The sequence below is a fragment of the Rhinatrema bivittatum genome, chromosome 1 (assembly GCF_901001135.1).
Source record: "Rhinatrema bivittatum chromosome 1, aRhiBiv1.1, whole genome shotgun sequence".
Classification (NCBI taxonomy): domain Eukaryota; kingdom Metazoa; phylum Chordata; class Amphibia; order Gymnophiona; family Rhinatrematidae; genus Rhinatrema; species Rhinatrema bivittatum.
In genome coordinates, this window is record NC_042615.1 from 86,248,804 (window position 1) to 86,272,849 (window position 24,046).

Genomic DNA, 24,046 nt, shown 5'->3' on the forward strand with positions numbered 1-24,046 from the left:
TATACATAATAAAATGTTTCACGACACAACCTATCTTGTGAAAACCTTTCATTTATATTAAAAATATATAATATTCCAAGATTAATGTTATTGTTATAATTTATGAGTAACAATAATAAAATAAAGTTATTGTGTTATTCAATTTACCTCTTTAATGAGATATATGAGCTTGATGGGATGAACACAGCTTTTGAATATTTGGTGTTAATAAGAAAGTCCAAAGGGTCTTCTGCGTAATTTTAAAAAGCTGGCCAGTTTCACACTATATAATTATTTGATAGCCTCATTCAACTAATTCTATATGGCTATGAGAGTGAGTCTGGAATTTATAGGAAGGGACAGAATGTCAATATAAATCCTGCACCTCCAGTTCTGTAACTCTGTGCATCCACTGAAATTCCCCCAAACAATGGAGCTTGAATGTTTCCCTTACAGCTCTTCATACTAAAAGATATTTTCAAATTCTGGTGTCACCTCACAGTAACAGCAGCACAAACACGTTCCACTGCCAGGCACATTGTGAACGAAAATAAAACCTCGCAAAAAAAAAAAAGAGACTCAAAATCTATACTGCAATCCCATTGTAACATAACAGTAATAACACCAAGAACTCAAACAACAATAACCCTACCTGTGAAAAAACAAGGGTAAATATTATACTGGGTCCTAGAATACCAATACACCACCTATTGAGGAAACAAAACAAACCAGATTGCTATAGATCCCTATGCAAGCGAATTTCTCATCATGGTCACACACACAGAGCAGAGACAGACCCTCACCAAATACAGAATACAAAATAAAGGAGCACAAATTAGACGAAAACTGAAATGGAAACCCCAAGAAGCCAGACTCTGTATTAATAATGGAAAAACAGAACCACCATTCCTCATAAAACAAATAAAATCAAGACACATAAAACATCATTTATAATAGTAAAACCAGAATATTTTAAAACTACTGATAAATAGAATTTCTATTCATTAAAATCATATACATTTTTTACAATTTCCCAAACACCAATAAAATATTTCAAAACAGCACATATATCAAATAACACCCAATAATTAAAACTAATAAGGATTTTTAAAAGCCCCTGCTGTCCATATGTGGGAGCTCTTGATTTCCAGTCACCCTGATATTGTCAAGGATTAGGAGGTTATCCTCTCTCTCTCACACATACTCACATTTCCATTCTCTCTCACACATACACTGTCACATACATACACATTCATGCAATTATACCCACCATAACCTCTCGCTCTCACAGACACTGACACACTCTCAAGCTCTAAGACACTCTCTCTCCCTCCACACCCCCCCCCCCACACACAAACTCTTACTCCCCTGGATTTTCTCATACACACTCTCTCTGGCTCCCTCACATACACACAAACACACACACCCAGGCAAGCTCCCAGTCATTCTCACACACTGAAACTGACCCCCAGGCAGGCTTCCATTCATTTTCACACCACTCCCTCACCATCCCCCAGGCATGCACACATTCATTCTCACACACACAGACCCCCAGGCAGGCACCAATTCATTCTCACACACACATACACCACACACAGGCCGGCACCTATTCTCACACATACAAACCCCAGGAAGACACCCATACATTCTCATACACAGACACACCCTCAGGCAGGCACACACTAAAGGCAAACCCCCTCTCTTTCTTTTGCCAGCAACCTCGGAGCCTCTCTCATTCCTCTGCTGCCACTGTCATTGATGCCGCATGGCTATTGGGAAGGCGCTGATTGCTGCTATTTGCACTGAAGCCCCATTCTGCTGCCTCCTCTGTGCAGGCTCCATGGGTTTCCACTTCCTCCATGTTGATCTCGTACATTGTGAAATCAGCATAGAGAAAGTGCTACTCTTGCACATTACCAAAGATTACATGTGCCAATCAGTAAAAAGTAATTTATTTCTTTTTTTTTACCTTTGCTGTCTTTTCTTAGTCACAGGCTTTTTTGTTCCACCTCCCCTTTCTTATTTTTTTGCCAATTCCTTTCATATTGTATTTTTTTCTATTTCTTTTCTCTCCATCTATCTTCTTCCCTCAAACATTCAGTCAGGTTCTCATTCTCACATGTTTCTCTCTCTCACACACACACAGGCTCTCACTCTCACATGCTCTCTCTCATACAATCATTCATACAGTCTCTCTCTTGCACATGCTGTCTGACTCTCACACACCCAGGCACTCTCTCACTCCCACATGCTGTCTTGCTCAAGCACAGGCTCTCACTGTCACATGCTCTCTCTCATACAATCATTCATACACACAGGCTCTCACTGTCACATGCTGTCTCTCTCACACATACACAGGCTCTCTCACATGCTGTCTCTGCAAACATTCAGGTCCTCACTCCCACACACAATCTCATACACGCACACAATCGCTCAACTCACCTCATACACGCACACAATCTCTCAACTCACCTCATACACGCACTCTACGGGCCCTCAGCCTCTCTCTTACCTCTGGGCCTCCTCTTCACGGGTCGCTGCAGGATGGGCTCTGCAGCGGCCCTGATCTTCTCGGGCTGATCGCAGCGGCGACGGCAGTGGACCTGATCTTCTCGGGCCGATCTGTGGTGGGGACCCTGCTATCGGGCCTCCTCCTCTTCTCGCCCGCTGCAACAACGCTGCTGCTCCTCTTCTGCACGTGGCTGACGCTCCTCCCCCTTTCTGCCCGTGCGGCTCCGGCAACATTTTTCTTCCGGGGCCGCATGGGCAGGAAGGAGGAGGAGCACCTGCACGTTTCGACGTGACCTTTTTCTTCTTCGGGCCGTGGTGAGGTGAGCTCCACCACGGCCATGCCAATCTTCCTGCTGTGTGTCTCCGGCACACAGCACAGCGATATTTCATTGCTCAGCTGCCAGTGGGATGAGCTCCACCAGCGGCTGCATTGGCTCCCACTTGCTGGTGTGTCACGTGCACCGGGCTTGCGCGACACACTGGCAAACTGCAGGCAACACACTAAAGTGTCGCGACACACACTTTGGAAAGCTCTGTTCTACAACATACCTGGTGGAATCGCATATCAACAGCCAACACCTAGTGAGTACTCTCTCTCAGTCTATCTCATCCACAGTATCTCCTCGCTGGGAGACCTGCTGCGGAACCTCCTGAAGAAGGAGGTTCCGCAGGAGAAGGGCTCCCTCTGCCGAGGTCCCTGAGACTGCAACTACTGGACTGCCACACTACTGCCACCTCTGGTGGTTCTCCTCAAGCTGTCTAATAAAAAAACTCTTGAGTTTGTGTAGTACGAGTCTAGCCCAGTGCTGTGGCTCCTCACAAGGCTCCTCCCTGTGGGCGGTGTCACCTCCACAGCACCCAAGGATCCACCAAACACACATAACCACAACAGAAGTAAGCAGGTTGTATGCAGAAGTGCATATTGCATTGGCTCAGGAACCCCCAGCACAAGAGAGGGTTCCCTGAGAAGCGTGGAGGTCCAGCAAGGGCAGTCAGCCAAGGAGCCGGCATAGAGGTAGAGGTATTGAGCTTGACAGACATAGTGGAAGTCACAGTAGCGTCAGAACGAGAGTTCAGGTTGACTATGGCGGCAGCCAGAGACTTCAAGAATGTTTGCTGTTCGCTGATCCTTTGTGCCAGGCCAGGAATGGCCTGGAGGGCTGTGATGTCTGCCGGTTCCATGGACTTGTCAATCTGTTAGGGTTTGTGGGTATGTGAGCCCTTGGCCCGAGGTGCAAGTTGTTACCACCTGTGGGGAGGAGCCCCAGTCCGCACCATCGGAGAAGAGGTCAGACACTGCAGGGAGCTCTGGGTGAAGGTTATGGAGAGGACCCAAGGAGCCAGGAGAATACCGCAGTAGAGAGGCAGGCTAGGGGCAGTACCTGGGCAGGGACCCAGAAGGGATATGTGCCAGACAGGCCACAGAGCAGAAGGCGCAATACTGGCCATGCAGGAGGTACTCCAGAGAGGCAATCCCGAGGAGAGGAGCTGTGCAACGTAAAGGGTTATGATGCAATGCCATAGGCCAACCCACAGAGCAGGGAAGCCCAAGCCAAGCCTCTACTGGTGATGTATGCACAGCCCCAAAGAATGGAGTAGTGCTTGCAGTCTTGATGCAGTATGTAGACACAACCCCAAGGAGCGGGGAGGCATTGACAGTCACAGAGGCAGGAGACACTACCCCGAGGAGTGGGGCAGTTCTGATAGTCACTTGAGTAACATGTAAGCGCAACCCTAGGGAGCGGGGAGGTGAACATAGTCTTATATAGGACGCAGGCACAACACCGAAGAGCAGGGGAGCCCTGTAGTAGAACTCATAGATTGTAGAGGTATTCCAGGGATGGTCCCAAGGAGCAGGAGACCTTGCAGTATGGGACCCAAGAGGCATGGAGCCATCCTGAGGAGAGGGATAAGCAAGGAGATTGGGTTCCCAATGCGCACACTGGCCCCCGAGGAATGGGTACCAGACAGGGTCCTCACCCAAGCCCGATAGCTTAGTCACAGGAACACAAACGCAGTAGTCGTGAGGCATACGGAACTTGTTGCCAAGTCGGTTAGCTGAGGGCGAAGGTGGAGCTTAAATACAGAGACCTGATGACATCATCAAACAGGGTCGCCCCCAAGGTTCCCGCGGAAGAGGCTTCAAAGGAGGGCCTGGTTGCGCATGCCTAGGAAGGCCTGAAGTCGATTTGGGTGGTGGCAGCTTCCAGGCCGCCACAAGGTGTCCAGAGGAACGCAATGATGGAAGTTGGCCCGAGCTGCGAGCAGACCTGGGGAGGACAGGAGAGCGGTGCAGAAAGTGAGTATGAGCGGTCGCAGCCGACTGCGACTGACAGGCATAACAACGACACCGAAGGCACCGAGGCTAGTGAGGTGCACCAAGGCACTTGTAGACCTGATGGCCCTGGAACGGGTTTCAGCATCGGTGAGTCCCATGCAGGGGCTGGGCCAGGGGTCGCATCTTCCTTTTCCGAGGAACCCAGAATTGGAATCGGGATCCGGGGAGGCATTGGTGGTTGACTCGGTACAAGCGGATCCGATGGAGCGGGTTGAGTCGGTAGGGCACCGATGAGTGTGTCCAAACGCTCGAGGAGCGGTATCAACATCGAGGGTGCCGGTTCCGATGCTGGTATGGGGGCCGATGCTGGTGGCGATTGAAAGCCCCGGAGGGCATTCAGCATTGCCTGTTGGACTATTTGGTCCAATTCCTCCCTAAAGGCTGGTATGGATAACACTGTGCCTGGGGAAGGAGGCAGGCTAGGCAGTATTGGAGCCTCCACAGGAGTCCGTGGAGGCTCGGAACCCGACACTGATATCGATGGAGAACGCCTCGGGTGTCCCGGGTCTAAAGGAGGATGGGGGCTCATCTCCCCAGGCCATCTTCGGGGGTGGATCGGTTGATGCTGATGCCGCTGCGGTGTCGGTGCCAGCACCAGATGAGGATGCACGGTGCTGGCCTGGTCTTTCTCCGGCACCGAGGACGATGACGCAGAGGTTTTGGAATGGGTCAACGTCGATGACGGACGGTCATCTGCTTCACGGTCTTCTGGCGAGGCGATAATAGAGAGGGGTCCGAGGTAGATGGGCCTCCTCAACTCGGCGTGCCCTGCACCAGGGTTGCTGGAGCAGAGCGTTTTGAGGCAAACAAATGCTCCATCTTTTCTAGCCTAGCACGCCGGCCTTTGGGGGTCATCTGCGCACAACTCGGACAGCGATGGACATCGTGGGAAGGCCCGAGGCACAAAACACAGACATCATGCGGGTCAGTTATGGACATAGTCCGCGGACACTCGGGGTACCATGTCAGAAAAAAGCAGCGTTTGGTCGGTGACAATTGGACCCTAAAGGGTATGCTGCTGGGAACTGACCGGAAACGTGGAACACTGAGCGTCTGAGGAAACGAAGGGCGATGGGGGACCCCGGTGAGGGGAAGAAACGAAAATAAACTTCAAATTTTTCCATGAGGAAAGGTGTGAGGAATTTCTCACAGAACTCCTAAAAACCGCGAGGCAACTGCTGCGCGGAAGAAAAGAAACTGAAGGGGGACCCCGCGTGGCCACAGGGTTAGTGGCATGCTGTGCATGCTCAATGTGCCAGTCAAAGTTCTAGAAACTTTGAAAAAAGTATTCTGTGACAGAGCTCCATCTGATGATTTTACCCACCTATGAGGACTACCATATCCTGCTTGCCCTGGGAGAATGTTCTTGTCCTTAATTTTTTATTCTTTTTATGAATATACTATCCCTCCACTTTTTTTGCACTGGCTCATGTATGTTACATTCATAGAACAGTATACATGTGAATTTTTTAAATGTCTTTTTCCATGTGGGTAGCTGGGATAAGTGCTGGTACTGCTTGCATTCTGTTATCTTCCAAGGTTTTGTGCAATTTTTGCTTTTTTAGTTTATTTTGAAGCCTATTTTCTCATAAATTTTTTTGTTTAGTTTAGATAATTGCCAAAAAGCTAAAATTATAGGAACAAGGAATATTTATTTTAGTGATTTATCCTCCAGTAATAGCAGTTATAGCAGTGGGCCTATCTGGCTAAGTTACAAGGTGTATTCAATGGCATGGCTATACCACTGAATATTCACATAGAAAACACTATTTAGCCATATATAACATCTATGGCTCTATGGCTGTTCTAACTTAGCTGATTAAATTAACCGGATAAGTAGTACCGCCCCAATCAGCCCATTGCCCACACACATCTGGCTATTTAGATAGCCAGATAAGTGACATATACAGTTTTGTAGCCGTTGAACATAACCAGATATTCAGTGGCCACTACATAGCTAGATAAGTCCTACTTCTCCAGCTATCTAGCGCTAAACGTGCTTTGAATATCTGACTGTATAATTTCCCTTAGTTTTTCTAGATCCAGGTTACATATTATTATAAAGCAGGGGTGGGAAATTCCGGTCCTCGAGGGCCGCAAACCAGTCGGGTTTTCAGGATATCCTTAATGAATATGCATGAGAGAGACCTGCATACACACTGCCTCAGTTGTATGCAAATCTATTTCATGCATATTTATTAGGGGTATCCTGAAAACCCGACTGGTTTGCAGCCCTTGAGGACCGGACTTGCCCACCTCTGTTATAAAGGGTATTGAATGGATGTCACACCAAACTTTTCAGATATTACCAATTCACTGATGATATCTTCTTAATTTGGAATGGGGAAAAAGAGACCCTTAAGCATTTTTGCAACTCCTTCAATGCATTTCATCCCACCATCATTACTTTTACTATATTTTTACTCAATTGTTTGTAATTAAATGCCCCAAGCAAGGAGCAAACCAAAATATATTTAAAAAAAATCAAAACATAAATAAAGTAGAACCAATATCACAGTAAACATAAAAAAACAAATACAAACAAGACAAAATATGCCAACATAAAAATAATCAAATATAAACATATAATACAAATACAACTTATATAACTTAAAACAGTACAATTCATTAATAAAAATTACAAATCATTCAATTTAAATATCATCAATCCCAATTATCATATGAGCTAATATTGCCATAATATCATAAAATGTATCTAATAAATCTTCAAAAAGCTCAAGTACCAAAATATAAAAGCTTTTTTCAAAAATAGTCAAGAAAAACAAAATCTAGCATATATTATGAAAAGGCTAGTATAAAAAGCCTCATTTTTATTTTTTATGGAACGTCAAATAATCTTGAATTAACCAAATCTGTTAAGGTAATGTATTCCAAAGGAAGGGTTTGCTGCAACTAAAAGCACAATTGCAGGTATGCTATTTTCAACAAAGGAATAATTAGCAATGTAGCCAGAGAGGACCTCGGGACCCATGCAGTACAGTAAAGAAAAATGTGCATACATAAATCATCTATTCCTTCATCTTTCAGTGACTTCAAAATAAAATATAAATCTTCAATCAAATTCTGAAAACAATTGGTAGCCAATGGAGGTTGTACAGCACCGGAGTCATACTAACTCCATAAGCTGCATCTGAAACAAAGTAAGCTACAAAATATTGAAGGAGTTGTGAGCAATTAAAATACTTTTTTTCCCCTTTATTTATATTAAAAAAAAAATACAAGTAGGACTTGTAAGGTAAATTAAGCCAAACAGGAATACTGTAAGGAACTGCATGTGCATGAGCTACTCTTGCCATGCCGCAGCCTCATAAGTAGGATCCTGAGACCCATGACAGCAGCAGGTGAGTGAGTCTTGGCATGGGCCAGATTATGACTGAGCCCAAAAGTCTATACAGGCTGTGGCTGAAGCCAGGCAAGGACAAGACTGACTTTTTGATACAAAGGTTGTTGTGTTGCAAGGCCTCTAGATGGAACCTTACAGGGTGTACTATTTGATGCCCTCTTCCCTACTGGGTCTTCTGCACAGGAATAGGGTCCAGAACCCACCCAGTAAAAGCTCCCAGGAGCAGGGTGACAAAGCAGGGAGAAGTTTAGGAGAACCGTCCTGAAGGAGAATGTTACCTGGAGTACCTTGGATATAAACAAATCCTAATGAACAAGTTTAACAAGTTTATTTTTACCAAAAAGAAAAGGATTAGAAGTAATCTTATAGTAAACAATACAAGTATTCAAGTTCTTTAGCATGTTCCCTTGGAATAATACTTCAAAAAAATGTTGTTAATCATAGACAATTAAACAATAATGAGAAATTGTAAATACTTTTCAAATTTTCTTTGGCAGTGCAAAAATAATAACAATTCTATTTTCTTGTTTCCAGGAACCTTCTGCTGGATTCATCTCCAAATCAGATAATATTACTTTTATTCTTTTGGTGTTGGTCTTCACTTTACTCTGTGTTTAAACTATTTCATAAGAAATTAAATCTTTGTCGGTAATTTCTTTTTTCCTTTCCATGATCTTCTACAAAACAAGAGTCCCTCTTAAGAAAATTATCCTCTTTTTAAAATTTTTGCTTTTTGAGTTTACTGTTCACTTTCAATGTTGTCTGTACCTTTGTGTACTTTCCTATTGAGCCCAATTAGATTCTACTAGTTTGCTAGCATGGCTAGACCCACACTTATCTGGGATCTAAGCTCAGGCCATTGTGATGTAATCTCTGATGCTATGCTGGCACAACAACTGTCTTCTCTAGGCAATGGGTCCTGAGCTTCCTCCATGGGTGTCCGCTTCCAGAAGGGTACCTACTACCTAAGTATACCACCTCAAAGCCAAACACTACCTCCGTGGCACCAAGTTATCTTCCACAAGCTAAATACCTTTCTGCTCTGGATGTCCGGCAGCTTGGTGAAACTGCTTTATCTAGCGAAAGAAAATAAATGATAATCAGGAAATCCCTGCCTTTAATTTCAGGGGAACAGCAGTTACTTTTTCACACAACTCTCCATCCAACCCCGTCCCCCTACTCCCTTCTAATTAAGAACAGGAAAACATTTACCACATTCTTCTTCAGTTGCATCTGCTATTAACTAGTATGTCCAACCTTTTCTTTATCTTCAGTCACAGGAGTCTCTCTGGGATCTGGAATCAAAACTTCTTTTATTTCTTTCTCTATTTCAAATCTCCCAGGGACACAGTAACAGCAGTATTACTGGTTTCTAGGGCTGTTTCCCTTGGGTGCAGGTTGGCTCCACCGCAGATGGTTATGGGCTTTAAGAGAGCTGACGACAAGCACTTCTGTCTCCTGCAATTGCCTCCTGCCTTCTGCTCAACTCCCCACATGGAAAATCTCTTTCTCCCATAGTGCCACTTTTAAAAATCTTTACTTTCTCTGGAATTGCCCCTCTCAGCCTTCCTGGTGACAGGGCAGAGGTGTCAGCCACTAGGAATGTGCATCATGTAGCCATTCTTTTCATTTGTTTGGATGCACATTGCATAACTAGCGAAACAACCAATGTACGCACTCTGAAAGGGCGCCCAATGAATGAGTGTATTTAGACAGATACACGCACCATTTGTTTTGTGCATCCATTTATTCGTTTATTCATTTGTTAGATATGTGCATTTGCATGAAACAAATGTACGTCCAAAAGGTAACAAATGCACATCCCTATCAGACACTTTCATTAAATTCTCCTTATATATTAAAATAGCTGCACTGTCCCAAAACAAGGTTCCAGGGGCTAGTCACCTTACATTTTAGTGCTCCTACACTAGGCAGACTACTGAGAAAAAACGCAAGTTTAGCTCCCCTCCCCTGAGTTGTACAATGAATATAGGGTGCCTGCAGGAAATCCTGGACTGGATTTCTGATTAGACTGGAGTCACAGCACAGGAGCTTTCCCTGGCTACATAAACATATCAAACCAGCCTTGCACAAGTGATGGGGCTAACACTGGTTACCCTAACACTCAATCTAGTCCAAACACTTATTTTCAAACTATTTTTCCTGGGACTTGCTTGCCGGAATTCACGTTTCTCTCCAGCACCCTCTCTCATACAGCTGAGCAGCAGAGGATATCCCAGAGTCCCTTTCTGCTGTCCCTGCAGTGCTCTGTGCTCCATTGCCTCTATCAGTCCTGGGGGGGGCAGTGCATCCTGTCACTGAGGGACTGTAGGAGTTTGGTATTGCCTCTGCTGCTTGTCTCCCCCCCCCCCCTCCCTTTCCTTTAAGATAAGTTTTGTTTTACTTTGATATCTTTTATTTTACTTTTGTGCCTGTCCCTGCGGGAGCTGATATAACCTGGGCCCTTTAAGAGGCCAGGCTATGATTTCTTTGTTGCTGGGCTGCTAAAGTGAAACTAAACCAGCAGCTCCTTTTCATCTTCCATGATTGCAGGTAGCAGCAGCCCTTCTCTCCTACCTCAAACAGCTGATACACCAGGAGTGGGGAAGACAGCACACAATTAAAAGAACAGCATACTGGGGCGGATTTTAAGAGCCCTGCTCGCCTAAATCCGCCCAAATCCGGGCGGATTTAGGCGAGCAGGGACCTGCGCGCCAGTGAGCCTATTTTACATAGGCTCAACGGCGCGCGCAGACCCCGGGACTTGCGTAAGTCCCTGGGTTCTCCGAGGGGGGCGTGTCGGGGGCGTGTCGGGGGCGGGCCCGAACCGTGCGGCGTTTAGGGGGCGTGCCGGGAGCGTTTCGGGGGCGGACCCGGAGGCGTGGCCGCGCCCTCTGGACCCGCCCCCAGGTCGCGTCCCGGCGCGCAGGAGGCCCGCTGACGCGTGGGGATTTACGCCTCCCTCTGGGAGGCGTAAATCCCCCGACAAAGGTAAGGGGGGGGGCTTAGACAGGGCCGGGTGGGTGGGTTAGGTAGGGGAAGGGAGGGGAAGGTGAGGGGAGGGCAAAAGGAAGTTCCCTCCGAGGCCGCTCCGATTTCGGAGCGGCCTCAGAGGGAACGGGGGTAGGCTGCGCGGCTCGGCGCGCGCCGGCTATACAGAATTGATAGCCTTGCGCGCGCCGATCCAGGATTTTAGTGGATACGCGCGGCTCCGCACGTATCTACTAAAATCCAGCGTACTTTTGCTTGCGCCTGATGCGCCAGCAAAAGTAGGCCTATTCGCATAGGGGTAGATTTTCATACTCCGCGAATAGGCCTACTTTTGTTGGCGCTCCAGGCGCAAACAAAAGTACGCTGGATTTTAATAGATAGGCGCGGAGCCGCGCGTATCTGCTAAAAACCTGGATCGGCGCGCACAAGGCTATAGATTTTGTATAGCCAGCGCGCGCCGAGCCGCACAGCCTACCCCCGTTCCCTCCGAGGCCGCTCCGAAATCGGAGCGGCCTCGGAGGGAACTTCCTTTTGCCCTCCCCTCACCTTCCCCTCCCTTCCCCTACCTAACCCACCCACCCGGCCCTGTCTAAACCCCCCCCTTACCTTTGTCGGGGGATTTACGCCTCCCAGAGGGAGGCGTAAATCCCCGCGCGCCAGCGGGCCTCTTGCGCGCCGGGCCGTGACCTGGGGGCGGGTACGGAGGGCGCAGCCACGCCCCCGGACCGCCCCGGGCCGTAGCCACGCCCCATACCCGCCCCCAAAACGATGCCGACGCCCCGAAAACGTCGCTGCACTCGGTCCCGCCCCTGACACGCCCCCGACACACCCCCCTCCGAAAACCCCGGGACTTACGCGAGTCCCGGGGCTCTGCGCGCGCCGGTAGGCCTATGTAAAATAGGCTCACCGGCGCGCAGGGCCCTGCTCGCCTAAATCCGCACGGTTTTGGGCGGATTTAGGCGAGCAGGGCTTTTAAAATCCGCCCCATAGTTTGAAAATCTACCCCACTGTCTCTGCCTAGCCCTGCTCTTGCAGCAGCCCAAGTAACTTTTATTTAAATTTTTTTTAACCTGTTCACATACAGATGAATGAGTCTGATGTCTGTTCCAGGCAAAATGGTAGAAACTATCATCAAGAACAAAATTACTGAACATATAGATAAGCATAGGTTAATGGAAAAAACCTAACATGATTTTAGCCAAGGGAAGTCTTGCCTCACCATGCTGCTACAATTTTTTGAGGAAGTAAATATGTGACTAAAGGTTAATCAGTTGATATGGTATATCTGGATTTCCAGAAAGCTTTTGATAAAATCCCTCATGAGAGATGGTCTTAGCAAATTAAGTCATTGGATAGGGAGCAGTTTTCTATTATGGATTGGCAGCTAGTTAAAAATAGAAAACACAGAGTAGGTCTAAATGGTAAATTTTCTCGATGGAGAAAGGTGAATAGTGGAATGCCCCAGAGATTTATTATAGGACCACTGCTTTTTAACGTATTTCCAAATGTCCTGGAAATGGGAACAATGAGTGATGTGATCAAATGTGTCAATGATACAAAATTATTTAAAATTGTTTAATCACAAAAAAATTATAAGAAATTGTAAGAGGAACTTGCAAAACTGTGAGAAAGGGCAAAGCAAATAGCAAATAAAATTTAATGTGGGCAAGTAGAAATTGATACACTTACGAGCGGATGTTAAAAGCCCTGCTCGCGTAAATCCGGGCGGATTTACGCGAGCAGGGCCTTGCGCACCGGCGCGCCTATTTTCCATAGGCCGCCGGCGTGCGCAGGTCCCGGGGTTTTCGGAAGGGGGCGTGTCGGGGGCGTTTTGGGGGCAGGACACAGCGTTTCGGGGGCGGGCCCGGGGGCGTGGTTTCGGCCCGGGGCGTTTCGGGGGCGTGGCCGCACCCTCCGGAACCGCCCCCGGGTCGAGTCTCGGTACGCCAGCAGCCCGCTGGCGCGCGTGGATTTACATCTCCCTCCGGGAGGCGTAAATCCATGGATAAAGGTGGTGGGGGGGGGGTTTAGATAGGGCCGGGGGGATGGGTTAGGTAGGGGAAGGTGAGGGGAAGGCGAAAGAAAGTTTCCTCCGAGGCCGCTCCGATTTCGGAGCGGCCTCGGTGACAGGCTGCGCGGCTCGGCGCGCACCAGCTGCCCAAAATCGGCAGCCTTGCGCACGCCGATCCAGGATTTTAGAAGATACGCGCGGATACGCGTGTATCTTATAAAATCCAGCGTACTTTTGTTTGCGCCTGGTGCGCAAACAAAAGTACGCGAACGCGCTTTTTTAAAAAATCTACCCCTTAGGGAAGAGTAACCCAAATTATAGCTACACAATGCAAGATTCCAAATTGGGAGTCACATTCATGAAAAGGATCTAGGCTTCATTGTTGATAATACTTTGAAATCTTCTGTTCAATGTGCAGCAGCAGACAAGAAAGCAAATTGAATGCTAGGCATTATTAGAAAATTAATGGAGAATAAAACAGAGAATATCATAATGCCTCTGTATCAGTCCATGGTACAACCTCATCTTGAGTACTGTGTCCAGTTCTGGTCACTGTTGCGCAGGAGGTGGACCCTTGGCCTGGTGCAGCATTGGTACAGCCCTTTGGTCGGACCCAGAGAGCGCCTGCCACCTGGAGGCAGAGCACACGAGGAGACAGAGGCTAACTGGAGCTTCACCGGGGTTTCCGCAGGTTGAGCCCTTGGGTACCCAGACCGCCTGGATTTAGGTGGGTCTCAGATGATCTCCCGGAGAGGTAGCGGAGGGGTGTGCCCACCATGAGCAAGGGCACGTGGCTGATGCAGAGTGAATGGACTAGATCTGGACTGGAAGCTCCGGAGACCTCAGGGAGGTGGCAGTTCAAGAAGGTCCTCCGGGCGAAGCAGGCAGCACCTGCGGATCTAGTCAGGAGGAAGCCGCAGTTAGTTTCCCAGCAGGTTGGTCAAATGGTCATGGTAGGCCAGAAGAGAGTGACCGAGTGAAGTGCAAGGGTCAGAGCCAGAGTAGTCAGCCAAAGCAAGGGTCAATACCAGAGTCAGTCCTAGCATAGTCAAGGCAAGCAAGGGTCAGTTCCCGGCAGCAGACAGGAGAATGGTCAGGCAGGCAGAGGTCAGTACCAAAGATCAATCCGAAGAGGTACTACCTGAGAAGGAGGCTGGAACAAGGAGACACTGGAACAAGAGGAGGCAAACTAGTACACCAACGGTGTCGACCCGATTGCTAAGGCGGGGAATCATGGGACTGAGCCCTGCCTTTTATACAGGGCTCAGGTGATGTCATCATCGCGTGCCATGGAAGAGTTTCCTGCGCTTGGCCCTTTAAATGGCCGGGAGTTCTGCTCCCTCGTGCTTAGGAGCAGACCCGACGCCAGCATGGACGCCGAGCCTCGGCATGAGGAGCTGGGAGAGGTAGAGGGACTTGAAGGCCCGGGAGAAGCCGCAGGACACTGCAGATGCTGGGAGCTAGTGGCGGTGGCAAGGCCAGCGTTCGTGGAGGGCCACGCGAGGTGAGGTGAGATGAGATTTCACAGAATTAGAAAAGGTACAGAGAAGGGCGAACAAAATGATAAAAGGTATGGAGCAATATGAGGAAAGGTTAAAGAAGTTAGGACTTTTCAGTTTGGAGAAAATAGAGCTGAGGGGAGTGGAGTGGAACAAGTAAAAATGATTTGATTATTTACTCTTTCAGTAATTACAAAGATGAGGGGACACACAATGAAATTACCAAATTTACTCCTGGGGGAATTCTGCGCACAAAAACTGAAAATTCTGCAAACTTTATATTGGTCAAAATAACACAATTTACCTGACAGACACTCTTACAGAAAAAAGTTAATACTTAAAGTTGCAGAATTTTAAATATTTTGAGCAGAATTTCTCTAGAAATCCGCTGTAAGAGTGTCCCTTCCACATACACATCCCCTCATACAGGGCCCTCTCTCTTGCATACACACCCACACAAGCTCCCTTTCTCTTTCACACATATGTCCTCACACAGGTTACCTATGTGTCTCTCTCACGCAGCCCTTCACACAGGCTGTCTCACACATACCCAATCCCTTCACACAGGCTAGCACCCTCACATACACACAATCCCTTTTTCATACACACGTAATCCCAGTCTCTCACACACTTACACACTCCTTCACAATCTCCTCATATAGGCTCCCTCTCTCTGAAAGCCACACTCACGCATCCCCCCAGCCCTCCTCTCTTACCTCCCATGCTCTCTCTCACACCCTCCTGCTCTGTCACCCTCCCCTCCACCACACCCCTCCCCTCATATAGGCTCCCTCTCTCCAGCGGGGTTCCGCGAGCTGTCTCTCCCTCCATGCCGTTGGGCTGTCGGGCCTGCTATGACTCAAAATAGTGCCGATAGCCTTGCCCTACCATGTGACAGGGGCTGACCAATGGCACCGATAGCCCCTGTGATATCGTAAGGGCAAGGCTATCGGCACTATTTTGAGTCATAGCAGGCCCGACAGCCCAACGGCATGGAGGGAGAGACAGCTCGCGGAACCCCGCTGGACCACCAGGGACTTTTAGTAAGTCTTGGGGAGGGATCGGGATGATGGGGGGGTTATAAGAAAGTAAATGTGAAGTGTTGTGTGGGGGTTTTTTCCGATTCGCGGTTTTTTTTCCGATTCGTGGGGTTTTTTTTTATTCGTTTTTCCGGTTCAGGTTCCAGTTTCGTTGTTGATGAAAAGCGATCCGTGGAAAAACAAGTTTTCCCACGAAGCGCCCGACCCGAAACCCGACCCGAGCCAGAAAAACAAAGCTCATCTCTATTAGAAACAGGATACTGGGCTTGATGAAGCTTTGGTCTGACCCAGTATGGCAATTTTATGTTCTTATATTTTCCAGATTTCTGACCTGAGCCTTAACCAGAAATTACTGATTCTCCATCATCAGCTTATATATCCTTTGATTTCCATCCTTGCCTACCAACAAAGGATTTTGGAGTTTTCCACATTCAAAAGTAATAACTACTTATCAGACAATTCACAATCACTTGTAAACAATCTGACAGCTTTGTTTTGTGACATTAATCTATCTGACACCAATGAAAAATAAAATTTGAAGGTCATCCATTAATATCAATATCATATTTGAAATCTTCTGCTAATGGCACCTAATGGAAACAAGCAAAAGTTGAAAACAAAGGGTGAAATAGCAAATCCTGGTGCCACAAATTATAGGAAAAGATTTGGAGCAACAATTTCCTATCTGTACAAACAAACTGACTTCTATCCATAAGACATGAATGAAACCAGCTGGAATGCCTATCATCTACTTTTATAGATGACATCTAATCAAATAAAAAAATATGACTGACCATATCAAACGCCAAAGTTAGAGCCAATTGGTTCAATAAGCAATCATTAACATTGTCTAATTCCATTTGCAAATCATCTGTTAGGGCCAACAGGGTGGTTTTGGTTCTATTTCCCTTCCTGAATCCAGATTGATAAAGATAAAGAAATTTACTAAGTCTGGATCATCCAAAAATTGAAAACATAGACTCAAAATGAACTATTCCATGGAAACAGTTAAGTTTCTAAACACTATGGGGCAATTTTGAAACCACGCACAAGTTAAATTGTCACAAAGTATATTGTACCCACATGACTGCAAGCTCATTTTCAAAGAGAAACTCCAAGCAGAGTATACTTTTACTTGCAGGTGGGGGAGGCATGCAAAATTTTCACATGGGGGTTTTCTATTTAGCTGCATTTACACTATTTACCTGTAGAAATCACTTTCAACATTGTTTTCCCAAATTTTAATCAACAATGAATATTTTCAAACTGTACACAGAAAATCAAAGGACAGATGCAACTACATTTACATAGGATGGGAAGAAGAAAAAATGTTGTTTTGTTTTTCATTACATTTTTGGGGTTGGGTGTCCCACAAATTTAATTTCATCTAATGTTTACGTCATTCATTTAGTTAAAATAAATAAATATTAAAAACTCCCACCTCCAAAAAATAGATAAAAAAAAGAAACTGGGTCTCCCGATGCCTCTGTGATACCCTTCCAACCCTCCCACAAAAAAAAAAATGCCAGGGCCAGGATCCTCTTGGGCCCCAATTACCCAGTCCGGCTGAGGTGGAGACAACCTACTGTGGCTTATGCCGACTCAAGGCCCGGTTGAAACCTCAACCTTGCATAGGCCTAGGACGCAGTAGGTCACCACAACCTTGGCCTAGGCCCTACTTGCAAGGCACAGGCTTCAAGGCCAGAACTTGATGCTTGGGTCTCAACCCAGGCTGGGGGTCATATCATGGTCCAGAGACTGGGTCCCAACACCTGGCCTTTGGCCCAGTTCCAGGTTGGAAGATGGGACCTGACCTAAAGGCCCAATGCCCGGGCCCCAGCCAGGATCTGGACCCAATGCCAGGGCCCAGCCCAGAGGCTAGGTCCTGACACTGGAGCCAATGCCTGGTCCCCTGCCAGGACCCAGACCCAATGCCAGGGCCCAGCCCAGAGACTAGGTCCTGACAAGGAGCCAAGGCCCAGGGTCAGGACCAGGCTGGCACCCAGGCCTTAGAAGTCTTCTTTCTTCTGTCTTGTGCGATGAAATGATGTTGTCCATATGGGAGGTGCCAGAATGAATTTACTCCGGTGCATCCCCCCCCAGCAGAGGGCACCATTTTTATGTATAGCAGCTAATTATACTGAGTTAATTAACTCTGGCACCTTCAGAGCAGATAGCATCATTTCATCTCAGAAGACAGACAATTTACAAAGCCATGGGCTGAGGCCATGGATCGGGACTCAGCCTCAAGCCAGGCCCCATCATTGGGCCTGGGTCAATGCCTGGGCCCCAGCCTCGAACCAGGGCCCAGGCACCGGGACTTAACCTCTGGATCAGATCCTGGCATCGGGCCTGAGTCCAGACCAAGGCCTCATTGTCAGCATCCATTCTCCTGATAGAGCCCTGGCCTAGGTTGAGGCCTAGGCATCGGGACCCACTCTCGGGGTTGAGGGTTGAGCCCCAACATCGTGCCTGGGACCAGGCTGAGTCCCAGGATTGGGACCCAGTCTCTGAAACAGGTCTCAGCATCAGTCCTGGGCCCGGTCCTTGGCCTTGGTCAAGGCTCAAGTGTCATGACCTGGCCTCCGGGTTGGGCCTGGGCTTGGACTGCAATGCTGGATCCCGGATGGAGCAGGTAAGTTTCTACAATTTTTCAGGTCTAGCCGAGAGCACGGCATCATGCTCAGGCATAAGCCACAGCACCTGCATCAGGCTGTGGCCTATGCCTAGGTGAGGCCCCAGCCTTGATCTTAGGCCCAGGCCCCAGTATCATGCTCAAGCATAGGCTAAGGCCCCTGCTTTGGGCCTTGACCTATTCCCTAGGTGAGTCCCCAGTTTCAAGCCTGGGCCTAGGCCTGACAGATCACATTTTTTATTTCAAAACGAAATGTGAAAGCCAACAAAAATTTGTTGGATTTTTAGTCGTTTCACTTAGAGGGTGAAATGAAATAAGAAATGTCTTCTCATTTCCTATTTTGTTTCTCCCAAATCCCATTCCTACTTTTTCAGCTCCAGCTTTCATATAAAAAAGTTCATTATACGCTGTCAAGTTATATGGTACTAATTGTTATGGTTAAGCAGTGTTTGGGTGGATTCTTGGGTACTGTGGCAGATGACCACGCCCACAGGGAGGAGCCCCTTGAGGCGCCACAGTACTGGCCTAAACACAGATGCACAAACACAGAATTAGTTCTTTTATAAGACAGCTTGAAGAGTACCACCAGAGGTGGCAGTAGTGAGGTAGTCTGGCTGTAACAGTCTCAGGACCCTCGACAGAGGGAACCCTTCTCACCCCGTTGGTATAGGGGAAGTCTGCTGTAGGTTTCCCAGCAAGGCAGTGCTATGGATGAGATAGACTGATAGTTAGATTACTCACTAGATGGTTGCTGTAGGTATGCGATTCCACCAGGTTGAAGAAGTAGGTAACTGGCACCGAGGCAGGGAGAGCAGGCCCTCGAGGAGCGAGTACCTGATCCCTGTAAGTCAACTGAAATAAAGCAGAGGGCCCCCAAGGAGTGGATACCCAGGTTAGCAATACTCTGAAGGGTAGAGAGAAAGCTTCCAGCGGCAGCACGGAAGCAGCAGAGTGGCTCAGACCAGCCGAAACCAATCCTTGCTAACTTGTTTGAGCTAGCAACAAAGTACAGGCTATATACCCGGATGGCGTGACGTCAGTAGAGGGGAACGCCCCCGAGGTTCGCGCCATTGCTGGAATAAAGACGTGGGTGGCGTGCGCGCTCGCACCCTAGTAGGCCCTTGGGAGGAGCATGGCGGGAGGCAGCACCATAGCCGTTCTGGGGACGCCGGAGAGGTCGGCTTGTAGACGTGGTGGTAGCCATTTTCCCAAAGGAAGCGGGAGGAGCCGAGAACAAGGCTGAGGCAAACGGGGCGAAGCCGTCTAGCACTGATGGACGCAACACTAATGCATTTGCTCTGACCCAAAAGATAGGGATAAATACATGACATTCTAAATGATACCTTCAAGCTGAAGGACAATCAACTCAAATTCACCTCCAAAAAATACTGCAGCCTCATTCAATATACCCACAGAAAGACTATTAAAATTCATGGAGAGAAGAACCATGGAGCAGGTACCCTTGTAGTAACAGTTAGCATATGTTTCTAGCACTGTTTTATGTTACACTGTGTCATGCTTGTCCATTTTGACTGTGAACGTATTTATTTGTTATCCACACTGAATAATTTTATTAGACATTGCAAAATATAAGATCAATAAATAAAACAGATAAATAAATACATAAATACTAGTCAGATCTAGAAAACTTATTTTAAAAAAATCACTAAAGACCTCCAATCACTACTACTGAAGAATAAATCAGTGAAAAAATATTTCTTGCTCCTCCTGTTCTAGACTTCCAGCAAACAAAAACTAATAAGTAAGCTTCAAACAGAAACTTAAAAAGAAAGAAATGGCACAAAACCATAAAAGATACCATAATTTAAACTGTGCAATGCATGTGCAGTATGTGAAGATGTGCATGTGTCGTGTATGAAACACCCACTATATATATGCAGATGTAGGATAAACATACCTGTGTAGGAAGGGTAGATCTTTTAGAACATCTCCAGCATAATCATCCACTAAGTCAGACTGTATTTTGATTAGGCCAATATTAGGAATCTCCTTGGGCTCTTTGAAGAGTTAAAAACAAAACAAACTATGATTTGTAACGCAGAAATACAAAATAATAAAAAGCATAATTTGTATTAAATATTTGTCTGATTTTTCTAATTTCACATCAGTTCCTTACATCAGCCAATGTGCAGCCCCTGCCTTCCTCTTCTCCTACATGTATTTCCTACTCATTTATTAAAAGCATTTTTTACCAGTACATTCCAACATTCAAACAGGGATTGTCTTTTAACCTGTGTTCACCCCATTTACCTGAGGAAACTTCTTAATCAACAATGAACATTTTCAAGCATCTATATACAGAAAACCAAATGTACAATTCTGGTTGCCGCATCTCAAAAAAGATATAATTGCGATAGAGAAGGTACAGAGAAAGGCTACTAAAATGATAAGGGGAATGGAACAGCTCCCCTATGAGGAAAGGCTAAAGAGGTTAGGACTTTTCAGCTTGGAGAAGAGACGGCTGAGGGGGGATATGATAGAGGTGTTTAAAATCATGAGAGGTTTAGAATGGGTAGATGTGAATCGGTTATTTACTCTTTCGAATAATAGAAAGACTAGGGGGCACTCCATGAAGTTAGCATGTGGACATTTAAAACTAATCAGAGAAAGTTCTTTTTCACTCAACGCACAATTAAACTCTGGAATTTGTTGCCAGAAGATGTGGTTAGTGCAGTTAGTATAGCTGTGTTTAAAAAAGGATTGGATAAGTTCTTGGAGGAGAAGTCCATTACCTGTTATTAATTAAGTTGACTTAGATAATAATCACCGCTATTACTAGCAACTGTAACATGGAATAGACTTAGTTTTTGGGGTACTTACCAGGTTCTTATGGCCTGGATTGGCCACTGTTGGAAACAGAATGCTGGGCTTGATGGACCCTTGGTCTGACCCAGTATGGTATGTTCTTATGTTCTTACGGTAGTGGTGGTTCAGGATCGCGAAGCGTAGAAAATGCTGATGCTCGTGATGGACCGGGATGTGCAGGTAAACTTCTGACAGATCCAGGGATGTAAGGAATTCTCCCGGCTGTATCGCCCTTATGACTGAGCGTAGGGTTTCCATGCGGAAGCGAGGGACCCTCAGATAGCGGTTGATGCACTTTAGGTACAGGATGGGCCAGAACGTGCCCTCTTTCTTGGGAACGATAAAATAGATGGAATAGTGCGTAGTATTTTGTTGTTGCGTGGTAGGGATGTGCAGACAAAAAGTTTCCGTTGATAAGTTGATAAGTTGAAGTTGAGGGTCGATTTTGTTCAATATGGACATATGGAGAATTCCATAAGTTGAGGGTCTGTCCATACGTTCACCGGTTCCCTAAATAAAAATTTAAACCCCTCACCCTCCTTAATCCCCCCCCCCAAGACTTACCAAAACTCCCTGGTGGTCCAGCGGGGAGATAGGAAGCCATCCCTGCACTCGTCTGCGATTTCCTCATGGCGCCGATAGCCTGTGTCACAGGGGCTGCCGTGCCATTGGTCAGCCCCTGTCACATGGTCACCGGCGCCATCTTGTACTCCTACCACGTGACAGGTAGGTCATGTGGCAGGAGGTCGCTCCGGGCCTCCTGACCCCCCCCCCCCAAGCTGGCCAAAAGTTCCGGTTGGGTCCAACGGGGGTCCGGGAGCGGAGGCGCGGAGGAGCACGTGACGCCGACTTAACGTGCTCCTCGCAAAGGAATACAGGGATGGCTTCCTGACTCCCCGCTGGACCACCAGGGAGTTTTGGTAAGTCTTGGGGGGGTCAGGAGGGTGGGGGGTTTAAGTGTTTATTTAGGTTCAACGTATTCAAATTAGCTATGTTGAATACATTGGAACTCGCGATGCGTTTCTCCTCAAACCTTTTTATTCTCTTTTAAAAATATAAGTTGCGTTTTACATATGCGTTCAAAACGAATGCACACCCCTATTGCGTGGGCAGCGGCGTTATGGCTAAGTAGAGCAAATTGTTCAGTGTGGATTCCACTGCCATCCTCCTGAAAGGGTCGTGATAGGGAGATTTCACAAACATGTCCAGAGGGATGTTTGTGAAACATCCCTCTGAATGTTTCACAAACATCCGGTGCCTTGAGCTTCTTGTCTGGTGGTGCCATAGTTGTGCGTGGAAATCCAGATAATATCCCTCTCAAATGATGGTTAGGACCCATTTGTCTGAAGTTATCTCGACCCATCTTTGGAAGAATAGGGCAAGCCTGCCCCCTATGGCTTCTTCCTATGGATGGATCGGCTGATCTTCATTGCGAGGTGCAGTTGGGGCCTGGACCAGCACCAGCTCCCCTTTTGTTGTGTTTGTTCCGAAAGGACTGGCCCTTGCCTGCGGGGTGAGATGCTTGATATGTACTTCTGTACGGTTTGAAGCACTACGATCCCCTGCCCTTAGATGTTCGGAGGGAGGGGCGCTGGCTTCTCTTGCTCTTGTCCTCCGGTAGCTGCTGTAGTGGGGATTCGCCCCATTTGTCGTCTAACTTTTCCAGTTCGCTTCTGAACAGGAGGGTTCCCTTAAAGGGCATTCTCGTGAGTCTCGTCTTGGACGTCGCGTCGGCTGACCAGCTTCGGAGCCAGAGTTATCCTCTGGCTGCCACAACGAATGAAACGCCTCTGGCTGCAGAGCGCACCAGGTCGGAGGTCGCATCCGTGAGGAATGATACTGCTGGTTCTAGTGCTTCGACGGGTGTGGTGGCGTTCCTGGTCTTTGAAAAGCAGGCGCATGTCACCACGGCACAGCAGGCCGCGATCTGTAGTGACATAGCTGAAACGTTGAATGACTGTTTGAGGATGGATTCCAGACGTCTGTGCTGGCATCCTTGAGTGCCGCTCCTCCCTTGACTGGGATGGTAGTGCGCTATGAGACTGCACAGACCATGGCATCCACTTTGGGGAATGCCAGGCGATCTTTGGCAGCGGGGTCCAGGGGGTACATGGCTGCTAGGGTCCATCCCCCTTTGAAAGTGGCCTCCGTAACCTCCCATTCCAGGTCAATCAGCTGTTGGACGGCTTGCAGCAAAGGGAAATGGCGGGAGGCCTGACGGAGTCCCTCTAGAAGGGGATTCGTCTTAGGTTCCCCTGTGGCACTTGTGCCTGGGATAGCATGCTCTTTCAAGCTATGTGCCACGAGGTCTGAAAGCTCGCCTTTGGCGAAGAACCGCCTCATGGTTTGGTAAGGTTCCGTTCCTGGAGGGATTTCCACTTCCTCCATGAAGTCTTGATCCTCGTCCGAAGTGTCTGTGTCCCCAGTGTTGGGGCTTTTGGGCGGGAGAGGCACTTCTCTGGGTTTAGAGGGTCCCGGGATGTTAGGGTCCTCTGGGGGAGGTTGTGGTTGTGTCATCGGGGGTGCTGGTTGCACATGGACAAAGGTATGAAGAATTCTACCCAGGAGAAAGATGCTGGGTCTAAACTGAGAGGCGCTGCATCCCCAGGGAGGCCCGTTTGAAGGAGGCTCCCGCTGGGGGTAGCGAGGTCCGGTGTACGGTCGGTGGATCCGGATCCCAGTATTGGCTGGGGAGGACCTTGTCCTAGTTCACCCAGAGCCTCCTCACGCTGGAGACACAAGGTTGTGTCCTCTTCGTGCTGCGCAGCTCTAATGTGGCATGCTGGGCAGAGGACCTGAGCCTTGAGCTTCTTGTCCGGTGGTGCCATAGTTTGTACGCGTAGGATTGCAGA

General features: G+C 47.6%; 1 protein-coding gene across 1 annotated transcript in view; it reads right to left on the reverse strand.

Moving 5' to 3' along the window:
- The window catches only part of DDX60 (DExD/H-box helicase 60), a 444,355-nt gene that overhangs the window by 362,279 nt on the left and 58,030 nt on the right, over window positions 1-24,046 (reverse strand). The window contains 1 exon segment of the mRNA XM_029604155.1: window positions 20,287-20,386. Coding sequence (XP_029460015.1) covers window positions 20,287-20,386 — 100 coding nt within the window.